This window comes from Camelus dromedarius, chromosome 7 (assembly GCF_036321535.1).
Source record: "Camelus dromedarius isolate mCamDro1 chromosome 7, mCamDro1.pat, whole genome shotgun sequence".
Classification (NCBI taxonomy): domain Eukaryota; kingdom Metazoa; phylum Chordata; class Mammalia; order Artiodactyla; family Camelidae; genus Camelus; species Camelus dromedarius.
In genome coordinates this window covers 2,063,306-2,087,979 of record NC_087442.1, presented here as the reverse complement: position 1 = coordinate 2,087,979, position 24,674 = coordinate 2,063,306, and the positions used below count along the sequence as shown (strand labels likewise).

At 46.2% G+C, this 24,674-nt stretch overlaps 1 protein-coding gene across 14 annotated transcripts in view; it reads left to right on the top strand.

Annotated features, from left to right (window-relative positions):
• Positions 1 to 24,674, top strand: part of RBM33 (RNA binding motif protein 33) — a 103,609-nt gene that overhangs the window by 57,929 nt on the left and 21,006 nt on the right. For 8 of the 14 annotated variants that reach the window (XM_064487167.1, XM_064487164.1, XM_064487158.1 and 5 more), the window contains 5 exons: positions 8,309 to 8,441; positions 8,833 to 9,176; positions 10,420 to 10,710; positions 12,018 to 12,305; positions 15,578 to 16,213. In XM_064487167.1, the coding sequence (XP_064343237.1) occupies positions 8,309 to 8,441; positions 8,833 to 9,176; positions 10,420 to 10,710; positions 12,018 to 12,305; positions 15,578 to 16,213 (1,692 nt within the window). The remainder of the gene's footprint in view (positions 1 to 8,308; positions 8,442 to 8,832; positions 9,177 to 10,419; positions 10,711 to 12,017; positions 12,306 to 15,577; positions 16,214 to 24,674) is intronic. The other 6 variants (XM_064487169.1, XM_064487163.1, XM_064487166.1 and 3 more) reach the window with 2 other exon arrangements.

Sequence of the window (24,674 nt, the reverse complement as noted above, 5' to 3'; positions counted from 1 at the left end):
ATGTGGCCCCCTGGGCACAGCGTTGTCCTTCTGTTACCAAGGAAGAAGTAAGAGTTTATGCTAGGTAAGCAATTAGCAGTCTTTTCTATGTGGCTAAAAGTTACGGCCAGGATTTTAAATTTATGTAAGTGGTGAAAAAGAAAGTGACGTCTGTGTTCAAAAAGGAACGAAGACAATGAGGAAAAATGGTATCGCGAGCTTAATGACACCGACTGTTTGTTAACCTTTGACTTTATACAGCCAGTACCAATAGCAGTAAGCCGGTTTTATTTTAAAGCTTTGTTTTAGATACTCAGGCGCTCAGGTTCTCTTCTCCGTTTGGACAAACAGAGGCGATCCCGGGCCCGCACGTCTTCCCAGGTGGTCTCTCTCGGGTCCAGCGTGCTCTGACGTCTCCAGAGAAGTGACCCACTGCTGTCAGTGGGGCTCAGTTCGTGTGTCAGCCACTGCCTCTCCTTCTCAAGAATACCTGCATTGCCTGCCCCCTTCTTTCTAATCCTGCCACCGCCTGGCTCTTATGCGTGCTTTCTTCGTCTTGGGAGATGGGCGTCTTCCTGGTTGGATTTGACGCATTTGTCATTAAAGCTGTCTCTTTCCCAACGTGGCTCTCCCTCATTTGTACACCTCAGTGTGGCTTTCAGCTTCTTTGGGGCCTGTGCGTGACCTGCCGTGATCTTAACCTGGCACCCGCTGCCCTCCGCCCGCTGTCCCAGGCTGCCACAGCTTGCCAGTGGCACTTAGAGCTTCAAGGTTAAGCCCCCCCCCCCGCCTTGTCCATTCTTACTCCACTGAACCCGCTTCCTGAGCCGGGGCTCCCCGTGTGCTCAGCCTGGGTCAGCTGTTTCTTTCTAACCTGCAGGCGGCGTCCCTGCCCCGCCTCCTGTGTCTGTCTCTCAGAGGTTGCTCAGATAAGAACTGCTGATTTCTTTTACTCAGTCAAGCCAGCCGTGGGATTTCCACGGCTCTCTGACTTCACTTGGTGAGCACATACTGGTTTTCTTGGCTCTGAAGCGCACACACACAGTCTCACACCATTACATGTGCACATGTGACTGTGAGACAGACAGGTAAGGGGGTGTGAAAGTAAGTCCCTCCCACTGCTGTTCCTACCCAGCAGTGGGTAGCGTAGGGGTAAGTGTGCGTGCCCTGGGGGTGAGTCCGGGCTCCAGGGCTTTCTAACCTTGTCCCTTGTTCAGGTCATTGAGGTGCTCTAAAGACTTCCCTGAGTAGGGTTGAGTGAGACGGCAGAGAAGCTCTCTGCAGAGTCAGCCAGTAGCAGTGGTGCGGGCTGAGGGGGTCTGGGAGCTCAGGACTAGGTAAAGGCACGGGGGTGCAGCCCAGGGAGGTGGTGCGGCTGGGCTGTGCTTTGGTCTCAGGTAAGTCTCCAGCCGTGGCCTGATCCCGGGGGTAGAGCTCTGGAGCGTAAGTCCTCCCTCAGAGTTGTCCGTCCTGGGGCCAAGGGCACGGGCCGTGTCAGGCAGTCCTTGGCAAAGCAGCCCGCACCTGCCAGGATGGCCCTTGCAGCACCTGAGGGTGTGGCCCAGCACGATAAAGGAGACCTTGCGTGTCCAGCACGAGAGCGTCAGGGGGGTGAACTGACCTAACAGCCCCAAGCCCTCAGCAGTTCGGCACCATGAAGTTTATTTTTCACTCAAATCACCCTCTGGGTGTCCTCCTCTGCCCCTCAGAGGCCTCTCTCTCCATCCGTTGCAGGTGGGCAAAGAGTGGGATTATTCACAGGAGGTTGTCTTTAATTGACCAGGTCTGGAACTGGCCCCCGTCACTTCTGCTCACATGCCATTTACCAGAACTTGGTCACATGGCCAGTCAGCCTGCGGTCCTCCTGTGTGGTTTTACGATGGTCATGTGTCTTACATGTGCGTGATTCCTCAGTTAGATCCACAGCCAAGAAAGGGAAGCTGGCCTGGGCTGCTGCCTTAACAGCAGTGTTGGAAGTACACCCCACCAACTCTCCACCTAGTTTCCATGCTGGGAGACAGTTGTAGGGTGAAGACGAGTGTCCACGTTCATGTCGCTTTTCCTCTCTCATTATATGACACCGTCACAGTGCAGGCTAAAATCATTCCCACCCTACAGGTAAGTCAGAGAATGAGAGTCTGTTGATCTCGGCTTCTCTTTGGTCCTGCTGCGCTACATGTGTTCCTGGTCTGCTCAGCTCAGGAGCCTTGGGGATTGATTGCCAGCGTCTAGGTCAGCAGATTCTAACCTCCTTTATTTCCTTACCTCCTTTATTCAGCCACCCACTGACTGTGTGCTCCGAGGCAGCCAGCTCTGCAGCCTGCTGTGATCAGATGGGCGCTAGGCTGCCCTTGCTTACAGAGGCAGGCAGTTCATTCATCCACGACGTGTTTATACGACTCTGTGTGCCAGGGTCTGTGCTGAGCATGGAAGTTCACTGGTGAATAAAACAGACACGGTCTCACCCGCACAGCTCCGTCAGCTGAAGGGTAGAGAGAAGTGGGATTTGAGGAAGATTAAGGAGGTGAAATTACTAGTACTCAGTAGTACCTTATCTGTGAAGGCTTTCTGGTTTGAACTCGAAGGAGCGCTCAGGAAGGGGATCTGTGCTGATTTGTCTTTTACGTTGAAGGGAAACATGTAAACCGTCGGAACCCATATAGTAATATTTGCGGTCTGGAGTGCTATCTGCAGAACTGTCACGTAAGGACGACAGTGACAAGCACAGCGAGCTCTTGCTGTTGGCTGGGTGCTGTTGTAAGTACTTTGCCCGCGTTCCATCTTCTCCCACGAGGAAGGTACTGTCCGTTACCCCTATTTTACAGGTGGGGGAAACCGAGGCCCAGGGAGGTTCGATCACGTACACAAAGCTATGCCAGTGGGTGGGAGGGCTGGAAGACACAGGCTGAGAGAGCCCGCTGGTCTAGCTCTGGAGTCCACTTTCTCAGTCACTGATGGCTTTAGGACAGAGGATCATTTGGAAGTGAGAATAAAGTTCTAGTTCAGTATTACTGATGAAGAAAGAATTCTGGGGTCTGTTTTCTGTATTGGTAACATTTGAATGCCTTTGTATATGCAGTCAGCACGTGGATGATTAGTAAAAAGAAGGTTTGGGGAAGAGAAAAATCACAATATTAAAATTCAAAAGGGGGGAGATTTATGATTCCAGTATATTTTCAGTTTAATACCAAAAAATATCTTTAGAAGTTAATACTCAATATAATCTTCCAGGAAATCTGAAAGTGCTTAGCGACTCGAGAAGTAATATACCTAGTTCTCAGGGCAGCTTGAAATTTTTATTCTGAACTAACCACATCAGTCTCTTGAGTTCATTCTCATAATTCAGTAACTGCTTCCTTTTAGAAAAGGATGAAGGGGGGTGTTAAGGAGAGAACACTTTCCCTGGTCTCAACCTGTGGCTAAGTAAAAGTCAAAATTTAACAAACCTTCTGCTTACAGTCTACTTTTCCACTTACATTCTGCCTTATCTGTAATGAGAAAACCTGTCTTTATGAGGGCTTGAAATTAACTGTCTAATGGAAGGAGGAAAGAAGGTTATAAAGAGCCTGTTGCCGCTGCAGCCATGTGGCGGTGCCGTTCAGAACTTCATCAGTGGGGGGTGAGACTTGAGGCACTAAAATGCGATCATGGAATTCATACATAACCACAGCTTGCAGAAGGAACCGTGCATTTTCCAATTCTCTGTAAGCCCAGCATGATGTGAGCCTGGCAAGAAAAGCAGCAGTAAACATCGGGGCTTCACATGTTAAATAATGAAGAAAGCCCTGTTTGGTAGTCAGGTCAGAAAAGTCAGGAACCTCTTCCCAGCTTGTAACTGTGAGCAGAAATCAGGGACGCAGGATGAGGAGACTCCGTCACTCCCTGACTCCCCTGCCGCTGGCGGAGGAAGCGGCTCTGGAGCGGCGCTCCTGCACGCGGGCCTGAGTCCTGCCTGCGGCTGTGATGCTGCGGACCACGCGCGTCCCGCAGTGACCCTCCGAAGTGGGGCTGGGCTGGGCTGGGCGGAGGGAGCGTGCCGCGCCGCCGCGTGGGGGGACGACGGTGTTCTCAGCGACGCGGGCTACGCTCTGCTCTACCCTCTGCTGGAATTAGTGAGATGGTTGTAAGTTGGTGAAAAGTTCCCATAGTGAGTGCTGCTGCTTCCTGGCTGTTCGTACAACCCAGTACTTAAGGGCTAAGTGGACGTAGCCCCAGTGGACTTCCCTTTCTCCCCTCCATCCTTCTTTCTGACACCGTCTCCCTGTCTGTGCTTTTCTGTCAACTCATGACCGTAGTGGTGACTGATAGGGCTGGTGGGGCATGAGTCCTGGAGTCTCCTGCCTATGGTGCAGATGACAGCTGGTCAGCAAGTCTGCAGTGTGGAGCTTTCCACTGCTGTTATAATTCCACACACTGCTCCTATTGTTTTAGTGAAAAATCTGACCAAATGCAGTAATAGAGTGAGACAAATTTTTTTTAACGAATAGACTGCTGCTAAAAATTAGCATCGAGCACATGATTCACACTAGAAAATTCTCTGTAGCCACAGGAGAATGAAAGCGGAGGGGACAAAGAGGAAGCCAGACGCCGGGAGTGCCGAGGGGAGGGGCACCCGGCAGGGGTGAGGAGCACCTTTCCTGATAGAAGGGTTAGAGGGGGCAGCTGGTGAGGGCTGAGGGGCTGGAAGCCGCTCAGAGGTGGGAGCACAGCCTGGGCAGGAGGAGGAGCTGACCGGGAAGAGGGGAGAAACCGCGAGAGACGTGGAGGGCCAGGTGACAGTAACAGAGCCTTGCAGTGGTTCCGATTCTGTGTAGGGGGTTTCACCCACAGCACTCAGCAGTCTCTAGAGAAGTGGGATGCTGGGGGCTGCCTGTGGCCATGGTCTCCGGAAACGGTGAGGCAGCAACACAGGCGGTTGGTGAGAGAGTGGGGGAGGAACAGGAGGAAATGGAAGTTTCTTTACACGTTTTGGCAGAAACAGAAGCACAGAGTGAACTTGTTCCAAAGAAGTCAGTGGAACATGGCAGTTTGTACATGACGCGGTGGTCTCCAGGGTTCCCAGTTCTGTGTTGGTTGTAGATGATCCTTTTCATATCTAAGTCAAGGGGAAAAGATTGGTTTTTAGAACACCCAAATGTAGTAATTTTGATTAGATTTATATCATATGGATTGAAACTTTTCCTGCTGCATTTTAACTTGCTTTTCTTGAATATTGAAATCTGTGACTTTAAAAAAAAATGGTGTCACTTTGGACAAATTATTTAATGTCCCCAGTTGTGAAATGGGACCTAGAGCCCCGTCACCACTGTGCTATGTGCGCACGAGCTCAGGCGGTCCTACGCTTCGCCCAGGGCCTGCTGTGCAGGGTGTGAGCCGCGGGTGAAGGCCGCCGCGGGTGTGCTCAGGTCCTCACCCATCCTTACTCTTAAGTGCATGCTCGTGTTGGCCTCACTAGGGTTGTTTATTTAAATCCTGTGCAAATCACTGCAGTTGTTAGTCACCGTATGGTAGAAGTGTGTCCGGGGTATTGGCTCACATACACACACAGGCTGAGAATCCTTGTTAAATAGAAAGAATTATCACCCACTCTTGTTGCTTCAGAATAGGCCTGCCAGACCCTAGCCCTGGCTCTGACTCGATTCTCAAGTCTCCAGCCTGGCTCCCACTGGGCTGTCAGAGCAGCCTGACACTGAATCCGGGTAACTACACCACGGAAGCACACAGCGAGTCCTAGACCCTGCGTTTCACCAAACCACTCCTCAGGTCTCCCTGCCCTGGACCGTCCTGACGCTCCCCCGTGCAGATGGCAGGTGGCGCCAGCGCTGGTCCAGGTTCAAGACATAGACAGACCTGCGGCCCCTCCCTGGCGTGGCAGCCCTCCTCCGATGGGCCGCTTCCCTGCTCCAGGGGCTTTCGTGGGGCTTCTTGTGGTGCCTTTCTGTGGCTGGGGTCTACTGTTGGTAAGCTAAAACCGCATGGAAAATACATACATTTCACTTTCAAAAGATTTTTAAATTTCATTATTTCTTTTACCTTTTACACCAGCTTATTTTAGGTAGTGGTACTGTTAATGAGCCTAACCTGTCCCTTCTGTGTTTATCTGTTTGAAACTCTTCCTTGGTGTCCTCTCCTCCAGAAGAGTGACAGTCAGGTGTGCATCAGAATACTTTAAGGAACAAAGCTGTACATTTGAAAACAGATTTTACTTAGGTGAGTGTTGCTAATTTGTGTAGTCAAGTTGCATGGATGAGAGGCAGCATGGCCAGTCACACCTTGCCACAAACCAGACGGCAGACAATTTTAAATTTTATTTTCTGGGCCACTCCAAGAAAAATGGTTTAAACTTTAAAAAAAAAAAATAATGACAGGACTTTGATTGCTAGCTTATTATCATCCAGAAAGTTGTAAAGATTATTTGAGAACAGTTTTTGAAATACATGTATATGTAAGAAAAAAGGTCTGTAGGACTATAGACAGAATACTAACGCTGTATTCTAGAAAGAAATACTTTATTAATAAATCTTCTTGTAAAGTTACCTGGCAAAACATCCATGCAGATGCATACCATGTGTTTCATTGGCGTCACACAAAAATAAGAGTAGTTTTAGAACAAGAGGAAGGCCTGTGTGGTGGGAGAAGGGGCGGGCCCACTGAGCCTCCTCGTGCGGTCTGATCGGCAGCACCGTCTGCAGCTGACGCCTGGAGCTGGTTTTCTCCCTGGCATGTTACTGAGTGAAAATAGTGAATGCTGAAGAATGTCCGTTTCAAAGCGTCGTACCAGTAAAGTCTCAAATTACCATTATGAGAAACTGTGTACACTTATTGGGGATGAGAAAACCTTCACGATTCAGTATGCGTGTGTACAGCATGTATTCTCAGTATACAGCTCACGTGTCTCGGTTCCTGGTGTTCATCACTTCAGCTGATGCCTTTATCTAGAGTGAGAAGTAGCGCTCCCTACTGTCAGATGCCAGACGCTGACGCCGCGGGAATGTTCTTCATTTCAGCTGAACGAACAGACAAAGACTGCAGGAGGCATGGCTTTGGGGCTTTCTGTTCCACGTGTCTTAGGACAGTGTGTTTTTGTAAAGATGCGGTATTTGTGTTTAAACGTAATTTTGTTAATGGCATGTAGCCAATAGTCGTCTGGGTTTGTAGTGTTTATTCTAGTGTTTATTTTGCTTTATTCTTACAATGTTGTGGATAGAGCAGACCTTTAAGGAAAGAAGGAAGGGAAATGTAGTTTGCAAAAAAGCATTTTCAATATTATAATACGATGTCACGTTTAGAGAGAACAGCTAATTGTATTAGTAATAAAAATGACAGAAGTCAATAGAATTTTAGATTGATAAGAAAGAAATACGATCTTTGAAAAGTGAGAAATACTGCAAAGATCGAGGTGTTATTAAATGAAAATTATTTTGATGATACAGCATGTGTAATTAATGAATTCCTTCTGGAAAAGGAAGTAGAAAAAACTTGTGAGGCTTTCTTTAAATTTCTCACCCAAAAATATGAGGCTTTCTTAAGCAAATGTGGTGTTTAAAAAATCTCTGTAAACACTCGAAAGGCCAATTAGAAAATGAAGTAATTTTTTAAAAATTGAGGTATAGTTGATTTTCAGTATTGTATTTCAGTTGTACAGCACAGTGATTCAGAATTTTTACAGATTATACTCCATTTAAAGTTGTTATAAAATATTGGCTAAAATATGAAGTAATTTCAGTTTGTAGAGTTCTAGTAGCATGAAGTTATTTAAAAAAATGGTAATCTATAAAAGTTCAAAATTTTTTTATCCAGGAAATCTGTATATTTTTTATAGTAATGTGGTTTCTTAAACATTTCATTTTCCTGGTTCGTCAGAGATTGCCGATTTTTGTTAAGGTCCATGTTCAATTTCTTTTTCTTGTTTTGAAGTAAAGCAGCTTCATAGCTGTGGATTATGGTTGTGTTAAAAAAGTAGCAAAGAACAGCACGTTTGAGAAGATAAATGTCAGGAGCATCAAAAGCAAACATTTAGTCTCTCAGACGAATGGGCGAGAGGTCAGTAACTGCGTGACTTCAGTGAGCTCAACAGCAGTGTTCTCCTAGTGCCGGACTGCTGCTGAAACTCTGAATTATGTTCTAGATGCTGCATTTTTGTGCTTGACGGTTTCGTTGTGTCAGAATCCCCTGTTTGGTGACATGAGGTTATGTACATGTAGGAGAAAGGGTTACAGGAGATGAGCTACTTGGATGTTTTCAGAGGAAAACTTAGAAACACGTACAGCTTTCTGAAAATTGCAGTTTCTTTGCCTGCCTTTCACCCTCTTTTCCTGTTGTCCTTTAGGGCCCTCCAGAGTTTCCACAGCACACACCTGGACCTGTTCCCAACAATTTCAGCCAACCCCCGCGGCTTCCTCTTCAGGACCAGTGGAGGGCCCCGCCCCCTCCCCAGGAGCGAGACCCCTTCTTCTTAGGAGGTAAAGAGGGCACAGAGTAACGGAACGAAGCTGTACTGGGCCGTGTGCCTGAACGCGTCTATGTTTTAAACAGTGTTTAGCTCCCAGTAGGAGATCTCTTTAATAGTGTCAGATTTCTGTGCCATGGCCCTTCTGCCTGTCATTTCAAATGCTAAAATTGGACATTATTGGTATCTGAAATGTGACAGCCTCGTACAGAGGAAGAAAGTGTCTATAGAAAATGACTAATGAAGCAATCTAGAAATAAGAGGCAAAATCTAGAATTCCTTTTAGATATCCAGCCACCACTTGTGAGTGATTTTTGTCCATAGTAGAACAGTACATGAAAGTGACTTCTGTGAAGTGCGTGTTCTGTGCATCCAGAGGGTAACGATGTTGCCCCACCCCTCAGTTTCAGGTGAACCGAGGTTCCCAAGTCATCTCTTCCTGGAGCAACGAAGTCCCCCGCCACCACCACCACCTCCCACGCTTCTTAGCAGTGGTCACCCGGTGCCCACGCCCAGTCCCTTACCGTTCACCCAGCCCGGACCAGCGTTTAATCAGCAGGGACAGCAGCCCGTGTTCCCCAGAGAGAGGCCCGTGAGGCCAGCCCCCCCGCCACCAGGTCCGGTGGGGATTCTCCACTTCAGCCAGCCGGGGCCCGCCGCCGCACGGCCGTTCCTTCCGCCTCGACAGCCCTTCCTGCCCGGCCCCGGACAGCCCTTCCTGCCCGCCCACACACAGCCTAATCTTCAGGTATGGGTCCCGAGCTGCGTGGAGGGGGTGCCTGTGGCTGTGGGTCTTGGTGTCTCATAACTGAAGTCAAGAAGTTTCCCTTTGCTATTCTAGTCCGCTGAGACGTAGAGAGGAAGTAAGAACAAGAGGAGTAAACACTAATGTGTTCTTTATTACAAACTTTCTTGACAGTATCGTCAATCTCCTTAATCATAGGAGAAAAGGAAAAAGTGTCATTTTGGGGGAAATAAAGCATTTCCCCAGTATTAAGATTTTGTAAAGGATATACTGTATACCGCTAATAAAATTAAGGCATGTTTTGATACCGCCTGTGCTCATCACTGCAAGAGTCTTAAAAGGGCTGCCGGGAAGTAAGATTACGTTTCAGAGCATGTAGTGGTGGGAAAGGAAGTGTTGCCGCTCCCTCATTATCTGAGAGGTTGGAGCGCCCTCTGCTGACGGGCCGTGTACATCCACTGCCTGGAGTCGGCTGTATCTTTCTTACCCGGCGTGTTGCTGGCACTTTATGTTTGCTCCTGAGGTGTACAATGATGATACGCTTGAACCACAAAGAACATGTGTCTAAAGTGAAAAAAGGAAAATGATTATTATTTAAGATGTTAAAGTAGGGTAAAAAGTTTTTGTTTTTCTTTTTACTAAAAAAAAAAAAATGTAACTGCTGCGTCTCCGTCGCAGGAGTAAGTGTAGATCAGCACTTTAAAGGGAGTTAGGTCATGCCGTCCGCTAGACACTGTCACTGTTAACATCTGGGTGCGCACGCTGTTCAGTCTTTTTAGTACGCGCATCGTCACCACTGTGCTTTTCTTCCCAGTTAACGTGTTGTATGATCTCATGCCAGTGCATCAGCTTCCACTGCATCATTTAAAAATACTGCACAAGTTGACATTTCATGGCTGCCACTGTGTTTCGCACACATTTACTGGTTTCAGTACTGTGGTATTAGAAGTAGTGCTGTAAGAAATATCCTTGAGGTTGTGTTTGCCTGCATCCTAAGTTATTTCCTTAGGATAAATTCCTGGATTTCAGGATTTAAAGGATTTAAAATGCAGGATAGTTGCTTTGGGCTTATTACTGCATTTAAGATAATACTACCTTCATCAGTAAATCTAAACTGGAATTTTAGTACCTCTTGAAGTTTTTTTCTGGTATTGGTTTTGTTTTTTTTTTTAAGAAAAGACTGAATTGGAACATAAACAGTATATACATCGTAAACGTTTGTTTCTCTTTTTTTTTGCCGTGGAAGGGGCCCCTGCACCCGCCGCTGCCTCCTCCACACCAGCCCCAGCCGCAGCCGCAGCCCCAGCCGCCGCTCCAGCCGCAGCACCAGCCCCCGCTCCAGCCGCCCCCGCAGCACCAGCCCCCGCCCCAGCCGCAGCACCAGCCGCAGCAGCACCAGCACCACCACCACCTCTCCGTCCCGCCTCCGCCCCTGTTGCCCATGGCCCAGCCGCAGTTCAGGCCTCACATGCCGACGGCTCAGCCTCAGCCGAGCGCCAGTCGCGTGCAGTGCCCCCAGCGCCAGGGGCTGAGGCATGTGAGTGTCCACCGCCCCCGGCTGTCTTCCGGGGATGCCTTTCCCATGTCTAGATGCTCCTGTAGTGATAGGTGATCCTATTCATTGACACATAACTTTAGAAAATATTCTTGGGTAATAGTCATTCTACCTTTGCCAGTGGCTGCTTATTTGGTACGTAGATTGTCTCCTTGGGCAGTGTGTGAATTAGTAAGTGAATTCAGGAAGAATTTACTGAATACCCTTTGTTGTCGGGCACTGCTCTAGTTCCTGGGAATACAGCAGTGAACAAAAGAGACACATTTGCTGACTTCCGGGAGCTTATGTGTAACTGTGAGGGATGACCATGTTTACTCGTGAGGTTGTGCTCTCAAGTACCATCAGCACGTGTGGGCTGTCAGGCGTTGAAGGACACTGGCCGTGGTCATTGTTACTGCCTTGTCCACCATTAAATAACTACCTGTAAAGAGGCTGATGGTTCCAGGCTGTAGGGTGAGGCAGGGTTTTCCCTTTAGTCCTGTTCCTTTTGACCTTGAGTTTTAAGCATGTCACTTAGCTACTTTTAATCTCAGTTTTCTTTACACCTGCCTCTTTGTTTCTAAAGTAACACTGAGACTAAAATGATACAAGAAATAAGAAAGAATTTCTAGATCTGGGAAGAGGGTGCTCTGTTACCTGGGTTTTATCTGGTAAGAACAATGGCAGGCTGCGTCCCCAGCCTCGAGCTGAGCCATCCTGGCTGCGGCCCTCCCCCAGCCACCTCACATGTCTGTAAGCTCCTCTAGGTGTCAGGTCTATGTGAGGAATCCTGAGGATGAACGTGACTGGGAATTTCCTCCCCGGTAAAACCTGCGAGCGTCTTTCTCCTCCAGGGAGTGGTTTTCCTTAGGACACTAACTTAATGCTTTGTTCTCTTCTGTTCTGCTTTGAATTTAAGGGACCCGTTGACCGTGGTGGCACCATGAGCCCCGCTGACTCCTTGTGTGGGAGTCCTTGTGGCTCTTTCGATTGTATTAAAAACGTCAGTCCCCGTCCTCTGAGGCATCAACTGCCATCACCTGGTGTAACACCCGTGAAGAGGAGCCTGTCTGTGGGCAGGGGTGGCACCTTTATCAGTCCCAGTCCCTGCTAGCAAGGTGTGCTGCCGCACAGAGCAGGAACATTCGTGCGTGGAAAAAATACTTGCTAGTGGGAAGATACCTGTCCCCTGAAGGAGGAGTCACTTACTCCGTTAGAGGGATTTTTTTAAGCATTTTTATCTAATGTACCTTTTTGTTTCTTCTCCCAAGTTTCTAGTTGTAATAAGAATTTCTTTCTTCTTGTTGTAGAATTCAGCTTCTCAGAATGTAACCAAACGACCAATGCAGCAGATGCAGCCAACTGCTCCAAGAAATAGTAACTTGCGTGAATTACCAATAGCACCGTCGCACGTCATAGAGATGAGTAACAGTCGCTGCTCCTCCACACCCGCGGCCCAAGTAAAACCCACTGTTGGCACATCAGCGCCCACGAGGCCCGGGGCGGGGCCCAGGAGCACGCAGGGGAAGGCTGCGGTGACGGCCAAGCCAGCCAGCCCTGTGGTTCAGCCTAAAGAAGAAGCAAAGACAGAACCGGAGGTGGGACTTTCTGAGTTAAAAGATAGTATTTGGTCTCACACAGGAGGCCTTATAATCATCCTGTACCTCTTAGCTCACTCTCAGACAGCGAGTTCTTCACAAAATCTTCCACTTTTTTTTTTTTTTTTTAACTGGGTCCTTCTTTAACCCAGCAGCGTGCTCACACAGGACACACTTTCATCCTCCCTGGTCCAGTGTTAGGTTGTATGTGCGCATTTATGCGGTCACAGTGTTCCATAGTGTTCCAGAATCTGTGTATGTCAGGGACCTTAGTAAACGATTTCTCTGAAGGGCCCAGGAAATAAATATTTTAGGTTTTACAGTCCAGATTGCTCACCTCTGCTGTGCTAGCATGAAAGCAGGTATAGACAGTTCTTAGGTCAGCGGGCGTGGCTGTGCTCTGGTGAGACTTTACGCCTGAGCCAGGTGTGGGCCCGATTTGGTGCATGGGCTGTAGTTAGCTGACCCCTGCTGTGGACTGTTAGGTTTCTGTGACTCTTTCTTCTTCTGTACCAGGAACTACAAGGAGGTAGGACCCCTTTTACTTTTGGCCTTTAAATAAGATTTTTGGGGGGTTTGTTTTGAATTGTATGTATTGCTGACTTCTAAATAGGCGTAGTATTGTAAGAATAAATAATAAATGTAAGTCAGTATTCTACATGCTTTCCTATTGACTTACTAGCTTTGGCTTCTGTGTTCTGTTTTGCTTAAAAGTGGCTCAGTATTAGTGCAGTACTGGTCATGAACGTTTAAACTGTTTCATGCTAGTAAAATTTACATCTGGGACATACCCCTTGAAGCTACTGGTCTCCTGTAAAAGAAGTGAGTGTGCTTGTTTGATGCTTCCCTGAGGTGGAGATGTAGTTCCTGGCTGCTCCCTAGAAATACAGATGTAAAAGTTGGACGGTATCTGGATAACGTAGGTTCTAACAAAGTGCAGGCGTCCAGTGCGGCGTCGGTTAGAAGCACCCTTGGCAGTAGCCCCCCACCGCTAGCAGTGTGGCCCTGAGCAAGCAGCCGCAGTGCTCACAAGTGCTGGCTTCCTTAGTTATTGGGTGTGCGAGCCTGCGATGTGGCAGAGATCAGTATGTGCAGGTTACACTAATATTGGCAAAACTTGTATAGAAGGTAATAAATATCATGTATTAACTTACTGTGTAAAAAGAATGGCACAACGAGTGTCCTTAGATAAGACTAAGCAGGTTGTTTTCATAACCACCATAACCGGCACTTAACGCTGGATTTACCTTTCAGTCAGTGAAACTGGGATTGGTAGTGGTCAGATTTTCTTCTAATAAATTGCTGTAGTGGCTGTAATAATGTTACCAAATCAGAAATGTAAACATAATGTGATGAAAGTATTGAGTTAACATTTAATAACATTGATTAGAAGAAGGGTGACATTTCAGTTTTAAAATCAATATATAAAAATGTAGATTTAGAAACTGGTTTGAGGTAGTTTATATAAAGAAATATTTGGTAAATATTTTGTCCTGCTTTTAGTTTATGTAGCTAGCTCCTCACTCACATGTAGGGACAGCTTTGGCTCAGGAAAATGAAGTCACATATACTTCCATAATAGCTGGCTAAATAAAATGAGAAAGGAGGCTTTTTAGGTGCACCGCTGGCCACATCTGACTGTCCCTCTCCTAACAGTTGATTTTAGTACGCCCCTGAAAAAGTCTTCTGTGGAGTCAGATGCTTTGTGCATGACATGGGACTTGCGGGTGGCCATAGTGTGCATGGAGTGTCTTAATTTGTTTGCTTTTAATTTTCTCTCTACATAGAAGGGGACCAGGAATAAAGATTTTTTTACTTTTTAAAGTGTTCTATTTGTTTTGCTTAGGTAAATGTGGTTTATCTTCTTCTTTTTAAAAAATGTGCGTTCTTTTTTACTGAAGTACAGTCAGTTTACAATGTTGTGTCCGTTTCAGCGTCATGTTTCAGTCATACATGTACAGACATGTATTCGTTTACATGTGGTTTATCTTCTTGTACTCAGCCAACTGATAATGACGTAGTAAAGGATAAATCTATTTAGAAGTATGTCTACCTATATTCTTGGAACATATTTTAACTCTTTTTTGATTGCTTGGGGGAGAACCCTAGTGAATATTAATTATTCCCGTGTTTTAAACTGTCGGCCAATTTCCCTGGAATACCCTGGCCCCTGTGCTTTTTGAACTTCTTTTTTCTGTCTTCTCCTTAATATCACTTCTAGCTCTGTAACCTACCTGTGTAGCCCTCATCTACCTTCAAAATTGCTGTTTCAGATCTGTCCTCGACTTTGAAATTAGGTGACTGAGTTGGTCAGAATTGCTTCTAAAGTGACAAGGGAAGCCCCAGTGAGGGTTGGCCCCATGCCTCGTAGATCAAGGTGCCCGGGCTCTGGGGGCCCCAGCCAGCTCCTCCTGCGTTTTTGTTTCGACTCCCACCTCGTAAGGTCTCTTTGTGAGCAGCTGAATTCCGGGGAGAGTAAATCCTAGTATATTCTTACATAAAGGGTCTGTGAATGAGGATAGCTACAATTTTTTTTAAGAAAATTATTACAAGTTTTAACAAACGGTCAACTTTCAATAAACTTTCCTCTTTGGATGCTTTTTTTTTTTTTTTTTCAAGTTACAGACTTTTTCAAAGATTTTCTGGTAGACTTTCAGAATGCTGTGGGGCTGGCATGTTAAAGGCACTCCTTATATACCATTAATATTCCAGTACTGCAGTTGGCAGCATTTTGATTCTGAGAGTGCATGAGTTCAAGGTCACAGAGATTGACTTGTGCTGTTCATTATAAGCAATTATTCTGTGACAAATGAGTTTGAGATCAGGCTGAAAATTCTGTACGAAAAATCAATAGTTCTAATCAGGCCCTTTCAGGTCATTTATACCCCACCTTTTGTTGGTTTGTCAGAGAAGAGCCAGATAAAACCTGTGTGACAGCGAGGCCTCCTGACTGTTGCAGTTTCTATTTCAAACATATTTTGATATCTTAAATGAATAGTTTAATTGGTTTCAAACTTGTAAATGAGTGGAAATTTACATTATTTCATTTTTAATATTCTGATAAGATTTTCCAAATTAGCTTTAGCTGTGTAATTTTTTCTTCACTCCCCAGAGGAAGGAGTTGCACTTAAAGTCGATAAGCAGATTTTGAATGGCTTCTTTCAAATCCCAAATTAAAGGGTTTTTAGAAAGTGCATTTTCATGGTTTTGAAATAGACTGGAATGGTCACCCAGCCTTGTACTCCGAGTAAACCATGTGTTTTCTGTTTCAGTTTCCTGATGAAGATGAAGAGACGAGGTTATACCGCTTAAAGATAGAGGAACAGAAGCGCCTCCGGGAGGAGATCCTGAAGCAGAAGGAGCTGCGGCGGCAGCAGCAGGCGGGCGCGCGGAAGAAGGAGCTGCTCGAGCGGCTGGCGCAGCAGCAGCAGCTCTGCCCGCCCGCGGCCCCGGCCGAGCCGGAGGAGCCGACAGCTTCACCATCGCCCACCAACGGTACCCCGCTGCTCCCCTTCCCGGGGGCACAGGTCAGACAGAATGTGAAAAACAGACTTCTCATGAAAAACCAAGATGTCACTGTTTCAAACGTTCCGCCCAAAACATCCAATTTTGTGCCATCTGGTGCTCACGTGCAGTATCAAGGACAGCAGATGAAACCACTGAAACATCTGAGACCGGCCAGACCCGTACCTCAGAGCCCAGCTCAGCACAAAGCCCTGCAGGTAAAACCTGCAGACGGCGAGGGGCTGCCACCCCCTTCGCAGACTGCTCGAGTGGCGGCCCTCCAGGGCCGGCCCCCGGAGGTCAAGCCTGGCGCGAAAAGGACTGTCATGCACCGGGCCAGCAGCGGTGGCGGAGATGGGCCGCATGTCAGCTCCAAGGTCAGGGTGATTAAGTTGTCAGGCGGGGTAAGTTGACGAGGTTACCGGTACCTCTTGGCATCTGCGCTTCGCTTAGAGTGTCCTGATTCCTAGAGAAGGTTCCGAAGGAAGGCGTGTGCAGTCACCTCTCACAGTCACGTGCCACAGCCTCTGCCTGCTTGAAGCTGATGTGACAATTGTCATTCGGATTCTTCTTTCAGCTGGGACCCATGTTTCAGTGTCTCTTTGGGGTCTTAGTGAAAGACCAGTGTGACAGTTCCTAAATTAGACGTTTCTCAGTTTTAGCTTCTTTTTATAGATAATTTATGATAGAATCATCGAGTTTGTTTTAAAAGTAAAATTTCCTTTATGACAAAAACAAATAATTATGTGTAGCTTTAGATTCAGTGAGCAGCTGTGGCGGGGTGGGGGGCAGTGTGTGTGTTGTGTGTCTGCTTTTAAGCAGTACTGTTCCAAAGACTGTCCTGTCTTCCCTTTCAATCTAATTTCCCCCATTTGAGGGAAAAAGGGATTAACAGAATTCTAAAGTGAAATCATGTGTGATCTTACACGTACTTTCCAAAGTGGAGCACGTGTCATTTCTTTCTTGACTTTTAAACAGTGCTCATTTTAGACCATTTCCAGTAAAGTACAGGAATTGCAGTTTTCCACTGCAGTTTGGGTAAGTTCAGTACTTGAAGTTGCTGCAGATAGGGTCCCTTTGCAGAAGATTCTCCCATCAGCAATCTGTAGAATACTTGCTTCCTTTTCCTGCCACGTGGCCTTCACTTAACTACAGAAGACGATGCTTGTCTCTTGCCTTTATCACAGTGACTCTGCAGCAGACGCGCTGTGGCCTGAGCAGCTGCTGTGCTCTCTGACGGCGCTCCCCGCGGTGGGCACTTTGCACTATAAACTGGGGGAGGACGGGGAGAACCCTAAGGCACAGACTCTGGAGCAAACCAGCTACTGACGATTACTTTTAAGCCACAGAGTGTTTACAATAAGTAAAAGGAAAGGAGCTCTAATTCTCAGTGCATCCAGAGAAAGCAGTAGCACATAGGAGCTGGAAGGAGCATCAAGTTGTTTGCTGTGCTGGATTAAGGGCAGTTCATCGTTAGTTGTTTAATTGAGTTTTAGTTTCTAGGTTTGTAGACTAAAGATGGGAAGCATGTGCCAGGAGGAGACTTCTGGTAGACCCAGTCTGTTTTTCCTCCCCTCCATTCCTTGCGATTCAGAACGCTGATAAGCAGGCGGTCTGTATTATAGCACGTTGTTTTACATGAATTTGTTGTCTTTACCCAAAAACCTAAGCATTCATCAGTTTCCACGTGTCTTTGTGGTCTTTTGCTTTTGACCTTGTTTTAGTCGTGTCTTTTCAGTGTCTCCTTTTTCCTATTTGAGCTGTAAATGTGAAAGGACGGGCCCCGGGGCCATGGCTGGGAGTATGCCTTGCCCCTGGGGGGCCGCATGGTGCCGTGTGCCGACGTGGCTGCTGGAAGGTGGGGGCCGCGCGCTCTGGGCCCTGGTGGGCTGGGAGGTGTGGGCCGAGCTCTGCTGTCCACGAACAGCCTTCAAACTACTAAACACCTTTCCTTTAAAAGACTTTATCAATTTTAATTAGTAACAATTTTTTTTAAAGTAAATTAGTAAAGTCTTTTTTTCTGGAGGAAAAAAAATATTTTTTATGTCAGACCATATTCCAAAATCATGCTGTATAGTTTTACAAAACAGACAAGAAAGCGACAGGAATTTTACATGAAAATAGTTCTCTGCCAAACGCTGGAATAGTTTAGCTCTCTTTTTAATTCTTAAGTTAACTAATCAACAAGTTCTGTATCTTAGGATTTAGTTCAGCAACTCCTCCAGTAGCATGTTGGCAATGCTTGACTTATCAGAAGATCAATGTCTGGAAGAAACAGTATTTCCCTCATGGCCGGCGTTTTTTGTTTTTTGTTGTTATTGTTGTTTGTTTTTTGTGGGGTGCTCATCTGTTACGTCTTGTCTGTGGGACCCTTAACAGTCATTTCATTCCTTTGAACCCCAGTCTCCAATCTAAGAAGGGGGTGAGTAAGGTTGTAAGGAATAAGTAAATGAAACCAACCGTCTGACACATGGCCGGTACCTGATTAATGTCCGTTTTCTTTTTGGCCCCTCTCCTAAGGCCCCTTCTAGAAATACATTCCCTGATTTTATGCCAATTAGTAAGTAGTAGCTGCTATTTATCGAGTTTAGCGTGTATTCACTTCATCCTTATGAGTTATTTCCATTTTATGGGTAAATAAATTTGAGGCTCAGAGAAGTTATATTTGTAGCCCAGGACCACACAGCAGCTAATTGGTAGTGAGGCTTCTGAGTCCTGTGCTTTCTACCATTATTTGTCGTAGTAATTTTTGCTGCTTCCCTCTTCTGCTACTTAATTCTGGATTAGAGATAATATTCTACTGTTTCCAGTGAGTGTATAGCAGTCAGAATTGATTCAGAAAATTCTGACTGTGGGCTTGGAGAATAAAGGTAATGGTTAGGGTTCATTTTGCTTGCCAGTCCCACTTAGAGATGCGGAAAGTACCCTGAGTGGTGAGTAGAGTCAGCTGTGGAATCCGGACTGGCGAGTGGCTGAGTTTCTATATTCCCGTTCTAGAACCTGTGTGGATGACCTGTTAACAGCCCAGTAACCGCGTGGCCACTAGCCTGGTAGAGTGGGTTGAAGTGAATGGCGGTGTATCCTGGCCCAGTGGAGCTGTGATTTGCTGTGTGCTGTAAATGTATCTTTGGATGTTTCTGTATAAATCAAAGTAGGCCAGATTTTATATTTAAAATGTTGTGTTGGAATCATTAGGGGAATTTGAAATTTTAAAAGACCTTTTGTTAGAAGGCTAATCAGTTTCTGAATTTTAGTTTCTTCTGAACACTTAGATTTTATTTTCTGGATCTGTTAGGTGAGATTTAAAAGGAACAGATTAATGCTGCTTATGAAGAGTGTTAGATATTGGCAAATATGTCTTCTAAAATTCCATTTGCCTCCCCGAATGTTGTTTATATAGTAGTCTACTTAAAGAATTGTATTTGATGGAATGATTCTCTTTTTATTACTTAAAATACGGAAATATTCTCCATTTGCTCATTTCTCAGAAAGCTACTTTGAAGCATTGAATTTTCAGAAACCAAAAGAGCAACCTTGTTAACAGTTTTGTACATAACCAGTACATAATTTAGAAAAATTATTCAAGTAGTAACAGAACATATAAAAAATAGAAAATATTTACTTGCTGTAGTCATCGTCACCCATTCTTTATCATTAAACACCAGAAAAAGGAATTGGAACAAGCACGTGCCACGGGAAATTATGAAGGAATTTAATTAGGCCTGCAGCACTCTGTCTTCCAATCTGGGGAAACTTTGGAGTGTTTGCATCAGGTTACCTGGCCCGGGTGAACCTTGGCCTCCTCCTCAGGGAAGTGAGCGAAGCTTCTCCTCCCTTGGTGGCTGTGAGGGTCAAATGTCGTGGCACGTGTGAGGCGTATGGCACAGTGCCTGAGTGCTTGGTGGTAGCTCCGTAGATGCTGTTATCCTGGTCCAAGGGAGGAAAAATGGTTTATTTAGAGCGGCAGTTGATAGCGCTCTTTAAGAAAAAGCAAATTGTGAATTCAGCTGCTCCATTCCAATTGAGGTACTGAAAATTTTAAGAATTTGGCAGCAAGTTAGGTAAACAGTCCTTTGTGCTGTGGCCACACGGAGGAGGGGGAGAGGCCTGGGGCGCCTGGGCGGGAGAGCTGGCTGCCCGGCTGGGGTGCTCTTGTGCTTTGGTTTTAAAGGGCCGTCGGAGTGCTTCCCGCAGGAGGCCCCGATGTGTTTGTGCAAGCTTGCACTTGGGGCTTGGTCTGCATTTGTGGATTTCTTCTCTTTCTCAGAAGTTATTCTTAGATTCTCTCTAGAGAGGTGGCGGGAGAGGTGATACGTACACACCTGGTTTCTTTCTGTGGGTGAAGGACATTTTATTTTGATACATGTAATTTCAGTTCAAGGGATGTTACAAACATAGCATAAGGAGTTGCTTACACTGTTCATCAGATTTACTAGAGACAGAAGTGTTGGTGTTGGAGTCATCTGTCATTCTTCGGGGATGCTCATCTGAGACTGAGTCGCGGGCAGGGACAGAACTGTCACCCTCACTACCCCCTGTTCTCTGGCCGTGCCTTGTTGTTTCAGTGTGTGGCCCCCTGCTGGTGCAGACTCCCCTGCTTGTTCCCTAGGGCGGCACATCTGCACGCCCTCTGCCCCTCCTTGCCCCGCTGCGACCGCTGCTCTGCGGAGCTGTCTCCTCTGTCCTGCTGCTGGCTGAGGCTGGGTTTCCTCTTCAGTCATTCTTTGTCTCTAGGGTTTAATTTAGGCAGTTTCAAGTGTGTTACAAATATTTAAGAAAGATTTGTTGAAATAACTGAGAAAATAGATACCTTTTCCCTTAAAAAATATAGGCATTATTTATGGTTTCTTTACTAAAATATCAAAGGAGGGGTTAGCACAGTGTTTCACCCCCTATACTTCTGATTATAAAATTAATAGCTGTACATTGTAGTCATTTAGATGACACCAGTAAGCAAAATTTGGAAAAATCGAAAACAGCATTAATCCTTGTTTAATTCTTTTGGTCACCTTTTCATGCTAAAGTATATTGTCCCTCCCAAACGCCTTCTTTATTCAGTTTACAAAATGGGATTGTGTTTGGTTGCTTTTTGGTGAGTCTGTGGTGCCAACTTGTTCTGAGGGGGCCCAGGCCAAGGCAGAGCGCGTCTCACGCTGTGGTTGTCGTCCCGTGACCCTCGCGCAGCTGCCTGACCGGGGCTGGAGGATCAGCTGTCCTGCCCACTTGATTTCTGGCGGAAGCTGACTTGATGCCACCATGTGGGGCAGCACCCAGGAGCGAGGCCATGCCAGAGGGCCAGGGAAAAGGACTGAGTCAGCGATGAGGTGGCGAAGGACAGAACTGCAAGGGCTCGTGAGAGAAAGAGGGCTTCTGGGAAGACCAGACGGTGGGGGAAGCTCGGATAAGAGAAGCTGCTTTGACTCGGGGGAGGAGCCGGAGGTGGGGTGGGTAGGGCCGGGAGGCCCCTCTCTGGGAAGTGAGGGCCCAGGCCCCCACCTTGCTGACCCTCTTGTCCTGCCATCCCTCCCCTCTCTGGCAGGGAGGGCGGCCGAGTGGCTGTACTTGGGCCTGGTTTGTGGGCCGAGAGGCTAATGAGCAATAAAGTGGCCAGAAAGCCAAGTAACAGGAGAAAGGAGGGAAAAGAGCGGTCACTCTTGATTAAATCGCTTATTTGATATATAGTCTAGAATCTTCTTTTACAGGAGAAACTGTTGTTTTTAAGAGCTGTGAAACACTTAAGTGGGAAGAATTGATAACTTCCAGAGATGAGACTGTTTAAGCATTCTTAAACGTATGACCTCTAAATTTGGGCAAAATAGTCTACTGTTCATTAGAAATCAGGTTTAATGAATTAGAATGTCTGCACATTAATTCATGGGTGTTTTAGGCATATGCTGTTTGGCAGTGAACTAAGGGTTAAGTCAGGAATCACTCACTTGCAGTGAGGAGTCAGGACTTGCTGACCTGCCCTCTCCAGCAGAAAAGGAGTCTGGTTTCTCCCAATGTCTTGGGTAGCTTCCCTCTCCTGGCTTGACACAGCTGCCGAGAATAGGAGCCTCGTCATCTCCCCAGGGAAGTCGCCCAGCCCTGGGAAGCCGGTCCTTCTGAGCTGCTCACCCAGGGCAGGCTGGAAGCTTCACCCTTCCAGAGCCTGGAGCTTCATGCTCGTGTGGGGTGTGCTTGCTGGAGAAACCAGAGTTCACGAGCCCTGGCCCCACGGTCTCACTTCTAGCAGTCCTTTCCTTGTGGACTGGTGCGTTTGTGCTGTAGAAGCCGGAGGATCCTGGGGTATCACCCCTCAGAGGCTTGGGGCTTTGGGTGGTTTCTTCAAACGCTGACTAACTTTGCTTTTTAAAGATTTCCTCAAACTGAACTAACCTCAGAAAGGTAGAATGTTAAGAGAGACAGCACTCGAATAACTGCCGTATTGTCACCGTCCTGTGAAATCTAATGTTCGTGCCTCTCGGATCCTTCCCCCTCCCCCCCGGAAGCCCAGGCACTCATGACGTCCCTTTAACCCTGCGCGTTTTGTTTCAGTTCAACCTGTGTGGACCCCGAACTGGAATTGTATAGGAAGCAGTTTAGATTTAGGGTGCTGCTCACATGTGTTGCATGCCTGCCTGCCGTGTGTGAGGATGATGCACTGCAGAGAATAGAGGAACACTGCAAATGTGAAATGTTCTCGCCTCGTATCATACTGCAGCAATTTAATTAGGGAATTGACCTGGGGACCTGGATAAGAATGTTACTAGCCTGTTTATTTTCTTTCACCGTTTCTGCTCTAAGCAGTAGTCTCAAGACGCAATAGCGCCTTGAATGTATTTCTGTTTAGAAACTTCGTATAGCATGCATATCATTTATCGTCCGGATTCTGAGTGCGCTTTCTAAAGATCACAGGGCCAGGGCCAGCATTGTTGTCGTTAATAGAAACCTGTTCCGTGAGGTCTGTGGGCTGGAAGATCAGCAGCATTGCCGTGACAGTGAAGTGGGCCTTATCGAAAGGAGAATGCATGAGGGGCTGCCCTGGGACCCTAACCACTGTCCTTCTGTGTGTCCCGACAATGTTATCTGTCCTCTCAGTACGGAGTATCAAATGTCTGTCATGAGTACAGAAATTAATTTAATGTCACCTGAAGACATGCAATTAATCTTTTAGAGGTTTTCATAATACCTTTACAGAAAGAGTTGCCAGTTTGGCGGATTTGGATTTTGGGGTTTAGAAGAAGATAAGGAAAATTAATTTTTCATCAGGGTTAATACAAGCTAGCAGGGCCACAAAGGCTGAGAAAAATGGTTGGGGAATTTGTCAAGTGTTGTCACTCTAGAATAATGCTGCTTAACGTCTGATAGGTGTAATCAGGAGTTGAGATTTCTACAGAGAGGGATTAGTCAGTTTGCTCACTAGTGAATGCAAGTCAACGATACCACTTCTTCACGGGGTTTACGAATGAAAATGAGATTTGATCTGTCAGGTTGCAGGACGCCCTGACATTATCAATAGGCATTTTTATCTATACGTTTAAACCATTTGTTATAAATAAATTTGTCCTGCTAATGTTGGTGGCTCCAGACCTTATTTTTTGTAATGATTAAGCTGATAAAAAGTATTCCCTAAGCTTGCTTAATTCAGGAAGTGCCTCTTATATTTAAGAAAAACTACTCTCAAAGGACATTTTATAGTACTCATTAAAAGATAATCATTTGTGGAACAAAACCAACAAAATATTTCCAATTCGGCCTAAGACAGGCCAAACTTCTTTTCTCCTCATCTGTTTCAGAGGAAGTAAAAGATATTTTAAATCATATCTAAACATTCTGCTGCGTAAAGAATTTAAAAGGGAATTGTGCTACCCTAGAGAAATTCACTTTCAAAGTGGATTTCCTTTCTTTGAATGGAATGTAATCTGCGGTCCACGGATGACTCCTTATTTCCCTAAGTTAAGAGAAATAGGTTTCTGAAATTCCTAATTTGAATCGACAGTGCCTTTAAATTTACATAACTAAGTACTAACAATTTTAGGATTTCTTTCAGTGCTGTGACCATAAGCACAAGCTGTAGGAGACGTCTAAGTGAATGGGTGGGTTTAGTGTGGCTTGGTTCTCGTTCACCTTTTGTCTGTTTCTCTGTGTGTGAGTGTAGGTGTGAAAATATGTTTCTGGCCACGGCCTAGTAATCAATAGATTGACTGTTTCCTGGTGCTAACTGGAATAACTCTGAGGTTTAAAATTTCCCCTAAGAATTAGCTTTTCATTGTGCTAATTTGAAGGAAAATAATTGTTCTTTTAAGTAGGAAAAGAAAACTTTGTTTCTCTTACAAAATGAAATAACTTTATATTGAAGTCTTGAGTCTTCAGCATGGTTTTCAGAAAAATGTAAAAGCAGAACATATTATCGTAACCCTTCATTTAATTAAAATGATTTAATTGATGGTCAGTCCCTTTGTTTCCACCCTTGCTGAAAATAGTTGTTAGTGTAAGCTCCTTTCCTAGGAGGCAGTGTGGAGTCCACGCTTTCGACCCGTCGGGGCAGGGAGTCCTAGCACTCACTGCGTTTCTCACTTGCAAAGTGAGAATAACGATCTTTGTGTTGAGGGAGGACTGAGAGAAAACCGGCTCTGGACGCGCAGGGCTTGCCACAGTGAGGACGTCCGACAAACGCCCGCCCGCCCGTCCTCCCGTGCGGGGGGCGTGTTGCACGCCACCCAGACCCGGGGTGAGGAAGATCCTAGGAGTGCCTTGGAAATTTCCAGAAATAAACAAAGCTTATCATACCCTTTGCAGCTGTCCAAGGCGTGAAACATTGTCCTGAGCATAAGTGACTCCAGAGTTTACCCAGGGCCACCCCGCCCCCACCCCACCATCAGA